Below are 18958 nucleotides of genomic sequence, written 5' to 3' on the forward strand. Positions count from 1 at the left end.
GGAGCAACATGGCTTTATCAAGCAGAAGAGACAGAATCCATCACAGCAAGTGAGTCCTGGTGCTGGATTCCTCAGGTTAGCACTACGAGGAATATGCCTCCATATTTTCACATGTAACACAGGAGTCTTTACAAAAAATGCCACTCTGAACTTGTGTCCTGGATGACTGCCAGCCCCATATAGTAATCTGGCTAGGAGTCAAGGTGGATATAGATTTCTAAAAGCCATCTCAGACCCTTTTAAAAATGGAAAGTCAGTTTATTGCTTGTTTATTGTTGTTTATTCTGCTGCAGTACAGTTCAGTTTAAACTCACGAAAATTAGAACAGAAACAAAAAGAACAATTCCTACTGAATGAAGTGCTGATTCTTCCTGCAGGTGCAGAGCATTCCCAACTTCCCTACAGCAATCAAGCCCAAGACATCCCTCTGCTCTCTGGCTCTCTACATTACTGAAGTTCAGCTGTAGACTGGACAAAAAAAGTTTAGTGTTCACCTGACCAGTTATGCTCAGGGTTTGTATGAGGCTTTTTTCCTCCTTCTCCTTTTCTGTTACTGATCCATACTCCTCCCTTGTATTTTCTTGGATCATGAGAATTCACTTCTAGGGGCAGTAAGTTTGGAAAAACTAATGAAAGAGAAGCTACAGGCACAGAATGTGTCTCACTAAGTGTGTTCAGATGATAACTTAAAACTAGGTTAGCTAGGTTAAAAAAACCCCAAACAACAAAAACCAAATCTTTAGGCAGAACAAAAGTAAACCCTCATGATAACTTTCAGGACTTCAAACCCCCTTCCTGTACACAAATGTTCTTTGATTACTCTCACAGCATGGCACAGTGCATCAGCACTTAATTCATTACCCTCTTCTTCTCCAGTTTCTCAGTGGCCAGAAGGCTGGTAATGACAGTAACTTCTGTCTTTGTAACACAAAATGTTTCTCCTCCCCAGACAGCCTGCACTCAGGAGTCCCCTGTTAGTGAGCCTCTCCAGGCATTAGCACAGCAAGAATCATTGTCTTTGTCCAATGAACTTTTTATTGAGAAAGCATTTGGCAAAAGCACTGCAAAACCAGTCCTGCAAGCTCTTAAAGCAACCAAATAGCCTCAGCACTGCTAACTAAATCCTCTCCTCTGCAGTTAGAAAGTCAATACTACAGATACAATATTTCTTCACATCAAGGATTTTGGATGGTACTGGAGAATTTACTTACTCTGCACATACCCCAACAGGGCAGCAGGTAACGCTGAGGAAGGAATCTCCCAGTGGCCCTCTCTCCAATGCACACACACACAGTGCTGCAGATAATGCTCCCACAGCTTCCTAACCATGAACACCACCAAGCAGCACATGTCAGCACAGAAGTTCATATTCTCCCTGTTTCTAAAACAATCCATTTGCACTTAAACTGACTTCCATTTTTAAAAGGGTCTGAAATGGCTTTTAGAAATCTATATCCAGCTTGACTCCTAGCCAGATTACTATAGGAAAATCTTAGCCCAAAGGAAAAATAGCTCTGCTTGGTTCAAGCCATTTTTATTGTTTGAATAAAACTTGGGTGAACTCTATTTTCATTTTTGTGTTACAATGTCAATAATTAACACCAACTTGGATTAACATTTGAAGGAATCAATTATATAAAGCTGGAATATTAACTGCATTACAATTTGAATTTGACATAAGAATGAGCTGGACTTCAATTTGGGAATATAAAAAGGGTCTTGAAAAAGGATTTTATGTGTTTTCAGAGCATATTCTGCAAGACTCCACAGTAGGTTAAGATACAATTTATAGCTTTTGACAGAAAAAAACTCAGTAACTGCATCTAACTTGCTGACAGTGACCTCTATTACTATACATCATGCTAACTGAAATTTCTGTACAAGAACATAATTTTCCACATAATAACTGCAGAAAACGTCAAAACACTGATCCTTGGTTTCCAGTGCAATGAAATTGAAATTCCAGAGTGCAGCTTTTGAAGGGGCAGATGAAATAAGAAAATCTGGCTTTTAAAAATCAAAACTAAAAACAATTTTGTATTCACAAAACTAAATGCACCACTTCAGAGAAATAAATGGGAAGACATTTTAAGTTAGCCTTATCTCAGTCTGCGTGCCTATGGATAACAGTACCTTTCCTTTCTTTAGCTAATAATTGCATACCTGTATGCATCCAGGAGGAAGATTTGCTTAAATGAATTTATCAAGTGTTATCATAGTATTTGCAATGTATATTATGGTCCACTAGTTACTATAGGTCGCTTAAGGAAATACTATACACTAGAGCTAGATCTATTTAGGGAACTTACAGAAACTTTTTCTTCAGTTATTCATGGCCTTGTCCCGATGGGCCTGAATCCCGTGTCACGCCTACTTCTTGCCTTGTAGTATCTTCTGCCATTTATAATCATGGAGATTTTTTTTTCCTGAGCATTCCTCACCTATGATTTTGGAAAAACAGGTACAGCTAGTCGCCTCCCCCCGGAGGCGGGGTACCCGCACAGCCTCAGCAGCGGCGCTCCCAAGGTGCCGCCCGTGTCCCCAGCGAGCCCAGAACCCAGCTCAGCGGGGCTGAGGCCACCTCCCTCCACGCCTGAGTCCGCGGGGCTGAGAGCAGACTTCGCTGGGGCCACGACCGGCTCCCGGCGACACTGAGCCCTGCCAATAGCGACTCGCTAGAGAGGTGACAACCCCTGTCCGGCTCTGAGGGCCAGAGGACCGCAAGGCGAATGGCGAACGCCATTTCGAAGCCCCTCTCGGCTGAGGCGCGACTCCCACCCCAACTGGCGGCGGGACGGCCCCGCAGGGCCGGAGAGCTCGCGGAGCTGGGCACACCTGAGAGGGACAATGTTCTCTCTAGCTCGGCACGGCTGAGGACGCGGGGCAGCCCCGCTCGCCCGCCGGGCCGAGTTGAGGCGGCAGCGGCCCCGCGCTGAGTGAGCGGCGGCGGGGGCGGCGCTCGGCCCCGTGAGGCGGCGCGTGGCGGCCCCTCAGGGCGGGCGCGGCCTGGGGCTCCGGAGAGGGGCCCGGGAGAAGGGAAGGGAAAGGTGCAGTGAGCTGTGATGGAAATAAAAGCGATGCGTAGGTAGGCATAGCTAGCAGTATCGCCGGGAGTAAACGTCTCAGTCCCCTCTGTCCATTCAGTTCATTGTGGAAAAGAATGAATCGCGAGCGCAGCTCCGTCTGTGCTCTGAGAAATGGGTCCTGGTGAAGGAAACGGTTTTAGAAAGCATTTCTTCCTGTTAAGGCGTGAGGACAGGGAGAACTCCCGTCTTTGGGCTTCTCCTTTTGTACCTATTTGACTGAATTGAGTTCGGTCATACCCAATTTTCAGGTTGATTGATGAGAAGAAATGCAGGTATGTATTTCTCTTTTGACACTTTTCTTTGTTTACAAAAAATCTTAGGAAACCGGGAGGTTATTCTTTTGCTCGATATGCCGATGCCCTTTCCAAGCGAGCACATCACGGGGACTCCCTCACACTCAGCTCCCTGCACCAGTTCTCCTTGCCCTTTGCCAGCCCACCATGACCGTGCCCTGCCTCGTTCAGTGTTACAGAGAGCGGCTGCTCTATCCATCAGCTCCAACAAGGGCAGACTCACTGCACAGCCTCCGGTACCACTTCAAACACGCTTGTCATTCTCATCTGCATTTAACAAGTACGCTGTAGGTAATCTTCATGAGTACAAAAAAAAAAAAAAAAAAAAAAGAAAAAAATTGGAGAGCTATATATATATATATGTGTGTGTGTGTGTGTATATATATATATATTCCTTGATAATCAAACCCAGAAACTCTAGTTATTCCCACATTTCTCCCAGATTCTTATGTTAGTTTTTGAACCATACAAATTTCCTCATTTATTGCTACATAATTTTGGCTCATGCAATCTAGACCTTTGTGAGTTGGTACAAAACTCTTTGTTTAATAATTTTCTTTATCTTCATGTACCTACTTATTTTGTTCTGATGCTGATGGCTTTTTAATCCCTTTTCACTAGGCCCTTGCTGTCCAGCTAGAATCGTGTTTCCAAACTCTACCAGCCTGTTCAACATAACCATTTACAGTCCAGGTACAGTGACAATGGGTGACTAAACTGGATTGCAGTGACACAAGTGCCATGCTTATATCCCATACTGCATTTCCAAACCCACAGTGCTCTTCCATGATGCAGCCATTTGCATTGTAGTGGCTTTGTAAGTACAACTGAACTTCCAGGAAGGGAAACAAAATCATGCCAAACAGAAAAGAAAGCCTTACAAACACTCCAGAAAGGAGAGATGATAAAATGAAATGCAATGCAAAAAAAACCCGAAAAACCCAGAAAATCGGGACACTTAGTGACTACAAGAAAATGGCCTGGGATTACATGAGGTGCAGTGCAAAGGACCAAAACATGCCAAAACTAACCTCACAGATGTTGCAAAAGCAGGGGAAAAAATCAAGGAGGAAGACAGAACTCTGAGGGGAAGATATGAGTGACATGGCATACATACTGAAAAAAATATTGATAGAACTGTCATACAATTGCTGCACTAATCCAAGTCCTTCCTAGCCTTACTTTAGACTGCATTAGAAAATTAGAGCATGTGTCATTTATATGGTCATGGCTAGATGCCAAAAGATGAAAAGCTATTATTAAATGAAATGTTCTAAAATGTACACAGGTGCTGCTCCAGTTTTCCTTTTTTAGCTTTAAAATAAATGCAAATGCACTTTGTTTAAAGGTTGCCACCATTTTGAGGGAAACAAACTGTGCAAGAGGTTTGGTAGCCAAGGTCTTGTGGCAGTTATGTTTTTAAACTGACATCTGAAATGGCATTATCTGCCTTTAATGTGTCTGTGCATACCTGCACACAAAGACTGTTGCCCTAGCTGAGACATCAGGATTTTTCTTCTACTATTTCAAAAGAGAAGAAAACTAGAATAGGAAACTACTGCATTACCTGAATACTGAAGACAGAAAGGGCAAAGCAACTGAGTTTTGCTGCATAGATCAAAGCAAAAAACAGCAAAGGGGACTGAAAAGGAGAAAACTTCTATTCAAAACTTCTTCAGTAGTGAAGGAAATTAACTATCAGCAATGTTAGTGTAGGAGTGGGTTCCACCACATCTCTGAAATCAATGGAAGCAGTGAGAAAAATATTGGCGCTTTATGCATATATGCAAAGATAATTTAAAGAAGCCAACAGCTGCAGAAGTACAGCAAAACTCAAAACTACATAGGCAGCAGCCCAGCACTGAAGAGTAAATTTGCAGTACACTTGCATCAGGAAAGAGCAGAGAAGCAGGTCAATAATGTAACAGTTCTAGCCAAGACTGAAGTGCAAGGTACATAACCATAGTCCAGCCCTTACAAACCACAAGCACAGACTGCAGACCTCGGGCAGACACCAGGAAACAGAAGGGGGGAGATGGAATGCCTGGTGGAAGGATAGCAGTGAAATGTAAATAGCATTGCTGAGCTAAAGTGACTTACAATTATACTGGATTCATTCCAACTAAACTCCAGATGAAGGTGACTCAAAGGACTTTTTTAAAAGCCAACAACAAAAATACACATAGAAGAGCCTACACAGTGAATACTCTAGATAGCAATAGCCACAGAGTCTAGTTGGCAACATGTACCACAAGCCCTATGAGGAATACATGGGGGAGCTGGGGTTGTTTAGCCTGGAGGAGACTCAGAGGTGACCTTATCACTCTCTACAACTTCCTGAAAGGTGGTTGTAGTCAGGTAGTGTTGTCATCTTACTGTAGGGGTTCTATACTGTTGTCTCCTTATCAAAAGTTTCATACCTTCTCAGTGTTTCTTGTGGGCAGCTCCTCAGGGAACTGACTCTTTCTTCTTCACAAAACAGCCAACTGGCTCCAGCTCCCTTTTCAACCAGCCAAACCACTCTTTTAGAGCACTCTTCTTCTCAATGGTTACAGCTGTGGCCTGGTAAAGTCAGGCCTGTTCCTAATCTTTGATAATTGGCCCAGCTGCAACTCCTTAGGGGTAAGATTACTTTCTAGACTATCTTGATTTGCTTATATTCTATCCCCCTAGAAGGTGGGGTTGGTCTCTTTCTCCAGGCAGCAACTGACAGAACAAGAGGACAGAGTCCTAAGCTGCACCAAGGAAAATATAGGTTGGATATGAGGAAAATGTTTTTTACACAGAGTGATAAAGTACTGGAATGGTCTCCCTGGGGATGTGGTGGAGTCACCGTCCCTGGATGTGTTTAAAAAAAGACTGGAAGTGGCACTTGGTTCCACAGTTCAGTTGAGATGTTAGCACATGGGTGGGACTCAATGATGTTGAAGGTCTCTTCCAACTCAGTGATTCTGTGATTCTGTAATCTGTTCTGTAACATTACCCAAATACTATAAAATTTCTCTTTATTCTACAGAGCTGGGAGTGATGCTCCCAAGAGTAATCCTTACTCTTCTTTGTGAAGCTTTCTTCACAGGGGCAGCAGTAGCGTAACTGGGAGTGCCATTACATCTCATAGCTAATTATTATTTTTTAATCATTTTCACAAAATATCCTGCTTGGGAGGGACCCACAAAGATCACAGAGTCCAACTCTTAGGTCTGCATGGACCATCCCCATGAGTCATACCATGTGCCTGTTGTTACATTTAAATCTATGCCTTTACCCTTAGTGGATGAACATCTGAGCAACTGAGTGTCCTGTATCACTCAATGCTCAGTCTGAGCACACAGGACATTAATAAGAAGTTGGAAGGTGAATTTATACAAATAACCAAAGTACCTTCTCCTTACATTTTCCCACAGGCAACATTTTACCCCCCCTTTTAGTACAGAAAATTAAAAGCTGCTGAGAAAAGAGTAAAATGAGATGATATTTCACATTAAGAATATCTTATGCAAATTCCCAATTATGCTGTACACAATAGGAGTGCTGGGTAAGATGTATCTACTGTTCTTTATTTGCTGCTTTTCTTCTTCCAGCTAATGAGTTCCCTTAGTATTCAAAATCCATCTTTGCTACCACACACTTACCAAGGTAAATCACTTGAATGGGCTGAGCTTTCTTCTATTTATTGTTGCTAGGGAACCACCTTGCTATTCACACACATAACATGTCTCTTGACATATATTTCAGAGGACAAGATGCAACACAGCCCTGCAATATACAGTGAAAAAAACATACTGCAGCATTCTTGGAAATATTCTCCCACAAAAGAGCACTGCTGCTGTAGTACCTTAGCTTCAGATTGCTGTGGATTTCTTACTTGTTTGTTTGGACTGGAATTGTAAAACTACATGCAGTAATCCGATGAATAGTCCCTAATTTTGCCCAGGATTAAAAGAGAAAGAACACCAGTCTGTGAATTAAGTGTTGCTAAAATAGCATCCTTCTAATTTTATTATTTTTTAAATATTCTTGTATAAGGGAAATGTTCTGTAAGAAGTCTTCCTGTTAAGTTATGTAACTAAAATACCCAATCCAAGTCGGGAGAAAGTGGAAGTGTGACCCATTTCTGAATAGCCAGGTATCTGAAGGTTATTTGAATTACATCAGTCACCTGCTGTGAGTATTAGTCATACAAATACTGCACTAGGTATTGAAAGGCAATAAGCTTCTTTAACTCTCAGAAAGTACTTATTTCTTGAGCTAACAGCTTTTGGCAGGACAAAAAAGGTGATATAGAGATATTGAAGAGGTATTATTCTGTCCAGAATCACGTCTGATTGTGGGAAACAATCCCATTTTAGTTTCCTGTTGATTTTGATTACTGCCAACATACCTAGGTGAGGAGGAATATTTGAGGTTGAAGGCAGCAGTTTGAAAAAATGCAAAAAGCATCAACATGAAAGGGCCATATCTCACTTAAGTCCTGGGTGCACATTTAAATTTATTGATGATGGAAGACCCTACTACCTGGATTTTCTCGAATACCAGTTGATCTAACATTACAACAGAGCAGGACTTACTGTTCCAAACAGGAGGTGTTCCTGTTGGATAAAGGAGCTTACAAGTTGAGACAAAACAAGCAGGTTAAAGCAGACAGCTAGAAAACCTAAAGGAAACAATACCTAACAGTGACTTCAGCTGTCCTGAAGATCTTAGTTTAACAAAACCTACATATCTGTATTTTATATGATGTGTATGTTTACACCAGCATTGTCACCAAGTACCTTGTTGCAGAGCTGAGATTAAAACACCAAGTTCCATACTAAACTCTCTAGAGAACAATGGGAAATTATCCTAGAACAAAGGCAGTTTCTTTTAGGGCCTGCAGAGATACTTGGAAAAAATGCAATGTTAATTTTAAATTTTCCAAGCTGATATGTGACAAATCTAAAATGACCAGCACGAAAGCAGCCAGTCTCTCTACAAACTAACTTTCAAGCTGCACCCCCAGCTATCTCTAGTACCCTGAGAAAATGCAATTTATTCACAAAGTATTGCTGTACAGTTGCAGAGGGCTCTCCAGCTGGTCTAGGCTTCTTTTGTTGTGCAGTACTACACAAAGCACTTTCATATACAACATGGAGACAACAAAGGCATGAAAGAAAGGAGAGCTCCAGTCTTTCAAGGAAACAGAAGGAAAGTAACTTTTCAAACTGTATTAGTGGCTTCAACTGCAAGGTGCAAAGTATATTCCTTGACACCTGAAAAACAAAGGCTCATTATCTACTTTAGGTATTTGCCAGTATTACAAGTAATCCCTGAGAACATGTTGTTCTGATTTGGCCAATGCTTTAGTATGCACTTGTGTTCTACATTCAAATGTGACCTGTGCATATCTGGTCACCAGATTTAAGGCCAAAATGTAGGGACAGTAAATATTTGAATTATATATACTTTTCTCAGTATTGGGCATGAAGAATACTTGGTTTTTTTTCCAGCTCTAATCTCTGAAAGTTATCTTGCTTGGTTTTGTTATAACATTAAAAATAAACCCTTCTATGAGGAGTAAGTCCAACATAATTGTTTTCAATTAAAATTATTAAAAAACTTAGCAGTAATGAGTCAAAAGTATCCTATAATGGGAAATGTATTAGAGATTGCAGTTGGAGAAGAAGCAGGGTAAGCTACAAGGCTGAACTCACAGCAGTTTCTCAGTGTAAGAGAATTGGCAGGGGAACTACTCTGCCCATCTGAGACAACATGCAAGCAGGGGCTTTGGGCACTGTGCCCTACCAAAAGGAGACATCCACCAGCCCAGCAGTACAGATCTCACTGACTGCAGTGAGCAATCTCACTCTAACAAAAACAAACTCAACACAAATAGTCACACAGAGCCAGCCTTCTCTGATTACATGCACTTCCTTATCTCCTGGGCTTGGAAATTCAGAACTGTGAACCTCCACACATTGGCTCAGGTCATTCCTGTGGGTTTCTTTGCAAACAGCATAATTTCATTCTCATCTATGCTAATAGTCAGACAGGCTCCATTCATCACTGCCCCCACCTCTGAGAAAAGAAATTGAAAAACAGGACAGCAGAATCTGTCCTGTTCATCTGGGTTAGATGAAAATCAGATAGAAATTATATCAAAATCACCACAAAACTCAAGTCTCCCCTGGCAGCTATGCACACAACATGAACTGATCTCATGGGATTCTGAAGTAAAGAATAACATTTCTGGGATACTGTAGGAAAAGATCCTGTTTTTAAAAGAAAAATGTAATTTCCTTGTGAAATACTGTGATTATACAAGATTCCTATTGCAGGGGTGATGAAAATAGTAATAAAAAAATTCAGGCCACCACTGAAAAAGGAAAGATGCTGTTATCCAAAGGTCAAGGCCAAAAGAAGACCGTTCCACCAAATCTCTCAAAGGTCAAAGGAAAAGAAAAAAACTTAGTACATAAATATTGCATTCATCAAATTGAAGTAATCGTTATTCCAGAATAAGACTTGACAGAAAAGATCAAGCAGTTTTCCCAAAAGTAGTTTCTCAACTCAACAATTTAACTTTAGTAGTTTGCAGCAGCAATGCTGGAATACACTTAAGCACTACTTCAAGTGCTATAGTTATGAGTAAAATAATCCAAATTACTATTGCAATAAATTAAAAGACTTACCAGGTTTACTCTCTATGCAAAGTACTTTGCATGCATAAGATTTTAACATTTAAATAACTGCCTGGCTATTGGGTGGAATTCAGTGTCATTTTGTATTGCTGGGGCAGAGAGAAAAAATTTCATGAACACACAGATTGACAGTAGACTTTTATTAACATATCTTACAATGCCAATTATTGTATTCCTAGTTTTGTACTCTTCTGATGTGTTATAAAGATTGATTTAGAGTCTACAGTAATGTACTGTACTTAAATGATCATTCATACAGGATATCACACCAGAACATTTGAGTAATACGCACACACACCACTCTAGTTTGGACCTGTTATTTTTCAAGGTTAGCTTAATAAAGTAGGATTTAAAAAGTTATGGGGGAAATAAAAATCCTTGTTTAGCAGCATGCAAGGATATTCAAGTACAATTTTTTAACCAAGTAATTTTTTGTAGTTTTTAAATTGACTGGTGACTAATTCACCAGTACTATAATAACCACTATGAAATACCCAAATGTTAAAATTAAGGCTAATAGTTTTACTTCACATCCATATGCACAATCAGAGAACATTCTGTTTTAAATAAAACACAGTAATCAAATTCTGGACACATTATCTCTTGTAAATAAAGCATTGGAGCTTCAAACTACAGATCACTCAAGTTCATGAGCCCTGTAATAATGTTATGCTGGCAATGTAAAGAATCTTTTTGCTCTTTAACCACACTTACAAAATGGCCTGATATTCTTAATGAGCAATGCAAAAATATCACAGGCAGAACTTATAATACAGTATCAAAAAAGTAATATTTTGGAAAAGACACAGCCATTTAGTCAGTGAAACAGGATAATTCTAATCTTATAGGAAGTAGTGTAATACTTTTGAAATATATATATATATATTTATATGTATGTATAAAAACCAGTATCCTTTATTGTAGGGTTTTTAAATTGCAGGTATCCAGAAAAACTCATTGTATTTACTTTTCCTTCGGTCTGTTCTTGATTGCTATACAGTCATTTTATTTCCCCTATACACGTTTCACTAGATAATGATTTCCACTGGGGAATTGTTTTCTTTGTATATGTGGCTTTATCATAAGATGTTTTTATTTTACACATACAAAGTTTATTTTACACACAAGCTGTGAAAGTCAAAACTACCAGGGAACTGCTTGGTAGTACTGTATGAAATAGCCCACAAATGTCCAAGACTTGTGAAAAACAATAGTAGCAATATATTACATACCAGTATTTTGACTATAATCTTTCCTACCTACTTACACTATGGATTTTAGCCCAGTTATGCCTCTTCTCATGAATTTTTTAGTCCTCTAAGCATAAATTGTTTTGGCATTCATCCAGTGAGGCTGCACATGCACTGGTAGCTCATCTTGGCTACCTCTGTTGAATTTTTTTTTTTTTTAATTTTTCCTTTTTAGGAAACCAAGCAGAAAGAACAGTGATTACTTTAAACAAATACAATATTGAGGAAGCTCCTGAAATGACAGTAAAGATACAAAATGATGTTTCATTTTTAGAATAGCCTGCACATTCCTAATCCAATCATTCTGAAACTTACATCTGGTTTGGAATGATAGGCAGGCTTATGGTTGTTATGCTTGTAACTGGGATCTGCTATGTTGGGCACCAAACAAATTCCCTATATACAGCAATTTCTGTATGTTATCATTAACAATTTATTCAAATGATGTGAAAAAAAGAAATGCTCCTTCCCGGGAAAAAAAATGAAGACAGAATGTGTGTTCTGGATTACATGAAGAGCAGTAAGATACCTAATTTACAGTTATTTCATTTACTTATGGAGAAAAAAAAAAATGAAGTTCCTGAGAATGTGTAAGTTTTCAGTAATGCCTGAAATATTTCAATAGACCTCTATAAGTGAAATACTCTTTAAAATTCACCTTTCAGACCAATTATTACCATGCAGTCTCACAGTTGTTTTACAGACCTAATTACAAATGCCTATCAAGTCAAAAACCTCAAGCCAACACAAAAAAGGCAAAGAAATTTCATCCAACATACTTAGTAGATGTAATAGACATATACACCGTTTCAGCAAAAATTGCTAAAAACTCAATTCCATGCAAAGTAAAATAAAACCCAGACAGCTACCCCTGGAGCCTCTAAACAACTCCAAGTAAATTTGTGCTTCTTAACAATAATGGACTTTAAAAAACACAAGAAAAATAGACTACTGAGTGCAATAAGATTGCTCACACCATTTTGAGGATTTAATTTCAATTATTGTATCATTCTTTTGTAGCAACATCAGCTCATTTTGCACAGATTCCACAAGTTGACAAAGTTCCATTTCCCTTTTATGCCCATACCCACTTCCACCCCGAGCCAAGGAGCCAAACTCCCGTTCAGTTAAAGCTATTGTCAGTCAAGATCCATTCATTCATGGAAACAGCAGTTACATGGTGTGTAGATGATGATGATGATGATTTACAAGCCATTATAATGTGGCCCCCATCTTTTATTGATATGATCAAAAGTATGAGACACCCACTGCTGTTCAAGCACTTTGTATCTTTCCTTGCATATGTACAGGGGTTTACCACGCCTGTGGAGGAAAAAAAAGGAAGAAGAAAATAAATAGTTAATATACCAAGTAAATGGAAAGATGCTTCATTACATAATCAACACAATACTCATATAACTCATATAACTTTTTTGCAGGGTAAACATGCATTTTTATTGGTGAGAGGTTTTCATTTTTGCTTCTGGTAGGGTAACTACTGGGACTTCCCTTCCTTACACTGGATAGCAGACTCCAGAAACAATCACTTGTTTTCTCAGTCATGTGCAGCTTGGAAGTTATGCCCTGTCCCTACACTGGAATCCAACTGCATTGTTTGATTAAAGGCCAAACAACAACATTGGGAGACAAGTGTTTCCCAACACAACACAGAATTAACCATAGTTGGGAATGGCAACATAGTAACCTGTCTGCTAGGTTCCTGGTATAACTCAATGATCGTGACACCACCACCTCTGGGCCAAAAAATCCTCAAAAAACCAAACCAATGAAAGTCAGTCCAAGTGCACTAAATGGGGATTTTCCATTTTTCCACACAAGGAAGGTAGAGATCTATTATAATCTGTATGTTACAAGACAAAGTTGATCTACATAGAGGCACCAACAATGAAACACAGCTGTAATGAAAACATTACCTTAGATCTCTGTCTTCTTCCCCGTGTGCATCAAGATAAACAGAACCCCAAAGGCAGAAACGATGGCCTCGTATGATGATGATTACAGATGCATTAATCAAAAGGAATATTCCTGTCCCAGCTCCACAGTTTTGAGAATGCTGTAATGTTATGGGTGTAGAAAGGCAAGAGTGCAAAGATTCTGTTAATGTCTGTCAGCTTTGTGACAGAAGAAATTTAAAAAATAATACTTTGTTTTCCTTCAAATAACATTTAAAAGACATTATTGAGTAAGCGACAGTTTGCCAAAGGATAGCCTGCCCCAAAATTCTCCATCCAAACTGGAATTTAGTGTCTTGTGCTGCCATAACACCACCTGCATATAAAAACATTCCCCTACTCAGCAAGGGAGGATATTTGTTACCATGTAAAAAAATGAATTACAAAAAATAAACAAAAATTTTATGTACAATATTTTGAATTTGTTGTTGTATAGCAAACTGTATAGGATTACCAAGTATTTTCCATAGATAACCAAGTATTTTCCATAGATAAAAAAAGGAGAAAGTATTTAGAAAAACATAGTATTACCTCTTTTACAACAGTCTATATTGTTAAACATTTGCTTTCTCTATCCATGCTCACAGATCTAGTCTATGGATCTACAAATCTAATAAAAAAATTTTAAGTAATTCTTGATTTGTTGAATATGTCATTAATCTCTGACATTTTATGCCCCATTTGTAAATATCTCTCTAACAAACTGCTCGCACAGTTTTGTGAAGTCCATATAGTTCCAGTCTTCCCCTAACTGTTCAATGGAAGTAAAGAAAAAACCTATCAAAGCAAAACTTTATCATAGTATGAAAAACAGTAATAGATGTCATCCAACTCAGACTCCCAAAAGAACTTATGTATATACTGACTAGAAAACTTAGCTACTGAAAAAGTCAAAGACCTTAAATCAGCACCTATGTAGTTACAGTCTGTAGATCTCTAGTAGGTGGTGGGTATCAGAAAATACTCAAATCAACCACAGACTGATTTTCTATGTACTTGGAAAGCAAGGAAACAAACCAGAGGAAAATTAAAATAGTATATGAACAACCCAAATGTAAACCAATTTCAACTGGTTGTGAATCAAAACCACGTGTCAACATTACACACAGTGGCTTAGTAAGACTTTCACAAAAAGGGGAAATAGGTTGCTATGCAAGTAAATTGCCCTCCAGAATCCAGTCTAGGTCTATCCCTCAGAAATAGGCACTCAACTGTATCACTGGGGGTTAAGACTAGATGACCATTCAAGAGTTCCATCCAACCCAAACTATTCTATGATTATATAAACACATTTTGAAAAGGAAACCAAGCAGTGGAGTTAACAAATATCAGTGAGTGTGAGAATCAATTACAGAATTTGAATTAACTCTCTCTTACCAGTACACATTCACAGTAGCTCTGTTGTTTACAGCACAGTCCTTTCAAGCATACAAAAGTACCACAAACTAAGCAAACAGCAGGATCTTTAGGAACCTTGGTACAAACGGAACAAGTTTTTCTGTGATAATACTGAAAAATGGTATTGTAATTCTCAGGCAACTGAAGGAGGCGTGGCAAGTCCCACTTAGGTTCCTGGATAAGTAAAGCCTACAAATAAGGTAAGAATATGTATCAGTTCAGTCAATTTTTTAAAGCATTCATATTTTCTAAAAAGAAAAAAGAAAGAAAGAAAAAAAAGAGAATACCACATAAAAGAAACATGCAGTTTGAAAATATCTCATTTCTTTTGCATTTCACAAATCTAGAAGTCAAATGTCACCTTGTAATAGTCACCTGCTCCTGGCTGATTACCCTCCCCAACTGCAGTCACATGTCATCCTTTGTAACAGGTACAAAATGGGCACCAGCCTTTTCCCAGGGATGTTTTCTACATGTGACATATTTCAAGTACAAAAACCTTCACAGCTTAAACAAGAAGATTAAGAGTCACCTACAAGAAAGACTCTCACTCCCTGCACTAAGTTTGTTTGGCAGTTTCAAGGTGTTACTCCCAAACTCTGGCACTGACTATGAAAGCTGTCTCCTAGCTAAAATTTAGACTCAAATTTTCAAAAACAGAACTGAAGTTTATCTCTGTAAATGGTATTTGAAGACATCTGCCCATTTTTCAAAACTGTATTGGACACCCACCATTAAGAAGTTACTAGAACTCACAATTTTTGATAAGACAGGCACTGCCTGTCTTAAATTCTGCTTTGAAAAGCCTAACTCTTCTCACTTGCTCTTAAAAACACTGTCCAATTTTATGTTGTTTGGGGGGGGTTTAAACAGAAATATGTTTTCCTTCAACATAGTAATTTTTTTCTGTGTTCATAACTGATGAGCGTAGTGGTCAGATGGGATCTTTTTTGCAAGGTCCAAAAATTTTTTTTAAGAGTGCATGACCTTGAAACCTAAATTGCAAAAAAGAAAAAAAGAAAAAGAAATGCTGCATTTGTACCTGGTTACTCTCCAATCATGGGAAGAATGCTATCAATTTCACTGCAATCTATAATATCTAGCAGAGTAGCAGGAACTGTATTTTGAGATTAATCTGGGTATTCAAATTTTCACAGGAACAATCATGTTGCAGAGTGAGGAACGCATCTGGCTTTCCCCTGACACCACAGATTTAGGAGAGGGGGACTTGAATTGTTGAGATGCAGCTTTGTCATCAAAACAATGCACTCATGTTGAAACATTTCCATTTCAAAACTGATTATTTCAGTTGCACTAACTCAAGTCTTGGTATTATTTCTTTAACCTTCAGAGAAAATGAAGGGTACCATCATTCATCAGTAACTACTAAACAGATTTTAACCTTTTCATTTTTTTCAGTTTTGCAACTGAAGATGCAATGTTTTACAATAATTTAAAACAGGCAAGGAAAAGTTCTGATAGCTATTTTCTTAAAGTTTCTATTACCTGCCCTTTATTGGCTACAGGTGCAGAAGACAGGTGCACACTTAGTATCACCTAAGGGTAGTGTTTCTATATTCTGTCTCCAGCAATCATAAAAACCACATAGGTCTTCTTTTATTCCTGTTTTTAGCCAATTCAACCCACATCCACTTACCAATATTTCCCATTGCAATTTCTCTCTCACTTACAGGTTACAAGGTTACACTTGGCTAAGGATTGGAGAATGTATGTGCATAACGCATCAAGCAATAAACAGCTGCTTCCATATCATGACTATTTTGGAAAAAATAACTTTGCTACATACCTTTACTTGATCAGGATGTCTACCTGCAAATGAAGCCAGTTCTGAGCACCACTGTGATATCATGTCAAATGCTGGCACTGGCCAATCAAGACAAGAGGCACTGGTGAACTGATGAGCTGACTGAAAAGATGGTAACAGACCCAGGCAGCTTGCAAGAACGGTGAATTCTTCATCTTCCTTTTTAGGCATGAAATCAGAGAGGTTTAGATTAATACCTAGACTCTTAATTTGTACATAGTTTATTAAAAATATAGCTATTTCAATTAAAAAGTATTCCAGTACTAAGATGCAAATAGTCATGCTTAGTGACATAGGAAGCTTCAATTTCACCAGATAACTTCAAACTGGACTCTTGAAACAAAAAAATTATCATTAAAAAAAAAACCCAAAACCAACCAACCAAATTGATAACCTCAACCCAAACCAAACCCCACAAACAAAACACAACTCCCTCATAAAAACCACAAATCCAAGAAACAGAAACAAAACAAAAAAGCCCCAAACTCCACAATAACTTTTTTTTCTGTTCAGCACCCCAAAATAGCTAACAGCTGTTTTACAAAGGAGATGATGTTGAGGCAAGGAAAAGAGGGAGCTGACCTGCTCTACTCCCTAAACTCTACTTAAATTAGTCATGGAACTTAAACATAATTGTCTGCTGATGCAATATCTCTGAGAATGAAGTATTAACAGGCATTAAGAAAATCAGTACTGAATTCCATTGTGTGTGGAATTACACCATCTCTGCAAATGCTGGACAAGCTTTAAAAGTATCTTGGTATTTTACGAGACAATCACCTATGACCTAATTAAATAAGCATGACTTTGCTGAAGTTTAAGAATATAATACCATTTTTCTGAAAGCTGCAGTGCTATATGATTTTTTAAAAATCTTAGGATAGAAAATGTATACCTTGAAAAAGAGACTCCTTCAAGTTTAATTTTTCATCTCTAGCTTTTATATGGAAACGTTTGAGTGTGCCCCTCTCATTCTGTACCTGACAACTAGGCAAATCCCCTCCAAAGAGATGGTGTTGAAGAAGGCTTGTGATCCTGAGGAAAGGCAGGCAGAACTGCTGCAGATAGCACTCAACAGAATCCGGAGTTACCTAGACAGGAGCAAGTTATTACTAAATTCTGTCCCAGTAAATTATCCTCTAAGTATGGAAAGTCCAATATGAACCAAGTATTTTTTAAAGCATATTAAATAAATGACTGCATCAAACATACATTCCGAAGGCAGCATTTCACTAATAATCTGAAATACCTCTATAGGTTTTCTTCCCCCTCGACAAATGGGTTTTCTACTTAAATATTCACTTCTTCAAGTTTCTGAAAGGTCTTTCGAACTTATGATTAAAACCCATATAAATATACATATATATAAGTATAAATATATATATATATATGATTAAAACCTGTAATTATAAGAAGTATTTGTCAATAACTTTCTCAATGTGGCACTGACCACATGTGATATTATTAAAAGAAGCAGAGGCATTTGCAAAGGCAAACTGTCCCCAAGGGTTATGCTTTGATCTAGAAAATAAAGAGCTGCACTGCAAGTCTTTAGCAAGATCAGAGAAAAATCATTATAACAACGAGGCAAAAAAACTTCAAGGGGACATGCTGGATAAATTTTCCAGAAATTTGCCAGTACCACTGCTAATTCTTCAGTCTCTTCTTCTTCATATATCTTCCCCTTAGACAGTTCACTAATCACATGACCCAGCAATACTTCCCAAGATTTTTCTCCACTGGATGTATTCTGCAAATGAGAAGAAAAGAAATCCAAAAAGAACTGGTTATAAATAGGAGAAAATGTTTCTGTAATAGCAACAGCAATGAAGAATATTTCCTTTTGATCAACATGTGAATTTTGACCTACAAAGATACACAATGCTTAAAAAAATTTAAAAAACAAATATATAATTTTACAGAAAGGGACTGCATTTAGCTCAAGAGTGAAATGTGAATTGCTACTTGAATTACATATGTTCTAAACTGAGTGCTTTATGAAAGCTGTTGTATAAGGTTTGCATTTCACATTTTCTCTGTGAGTATATAAATGTTTACTTTAAAACTAGAAAGAATCGCTTCACAGATACATCTCGTTCCAAAAGAATTTTAAGTCTAATACCAGATATTTTTTTTTTTAAAAAAGTAGTTTTTGAGAACATACCAACCAGAATGGATGACAAACACTTGCTATGTATTTTAAGTTAAAATTAATCTATCAGAAAGTACAAAGTTGCATTTGGAATGAACAATGTCTACTACAGATGGAAAATATATTTAGTGTAAAGAATAAATAGCCACTTAGCTTTGTGCCAAAGCAACTACATTTAAAAGCAACACAGAAAGCTTTAAGAAATAGAAGGCAGTATTCTCTTAAGTATTTTTCCAAGTCAGAATAAATTCTACCCTGGAAAAAGATGACTGGATATGAATTCTGAGTTCCCTTAGTATATTCT

The 18958-nt window shown here is 38.2% G+C and overlaps 1 protein-coding gene across 4 annotated transcripts in view; it reads right to left on the bottom strand.

The window, feature by feature from the left end:
* Nucleotides 1-10181: 10181 nt before the first annotated feature.
* Nucleotides 10182-18958, bottom strand: part of UBR3 (ubiquitin protein ligase E3 component n-recognin 3) — a 97466-nt gene continuing 88689 nt past the window's right edge. For all 4 annotated transcript variants that reach the window (XM_071434942.1, XM_071434941.1, XM_071434940.1 and 1 more), the window contains 6 exons: nucleotides 18145-18252; nucleotides 17483-17593; nucleotides 16485-16661; nucleotides 14657-14866; nucleotides 13241-13380; nucleotides 10182-12629 (listed from right to left, as the gene is read on the bottom strand). In XM_071434942.1, coding sequence (XP_071291043.1) covers nucleotides 12512-12629; nucleotides 13241-13380; nucleotides 14657-14866; nucleotides 16485-16661; nucleotides 17483-17593; nucleotides 18145-18252 — 864 coding nt within the window. In that variant the 3' untranslated portion in view covers nucleotides 10182-12511. The remainder of the gene's footprint in view (nucleotides 12630-13240; nucleotides 13381-14656; nucleotides 14867-16484; nucleotides 16662-17482; nucleotides 17594-18144; nucleotides 18253-18958) is intronic.

This window comes from Agelaius tricolor, unplaced genomic scaffold, assembly GCF_023055355.1.
Source record: "Agelaius tricolor isolate 1412-34295 unplaced genomic scaffold, bAgeTri1.0.p SCAF_10, whole genome shotgun sequence".
NCBI classification, from domain to species: Eukaryota; Metazoa; Chordata; class Aves; order Passeriformes; family Icteridae; genus Agelaius; species Agelaius tricolor.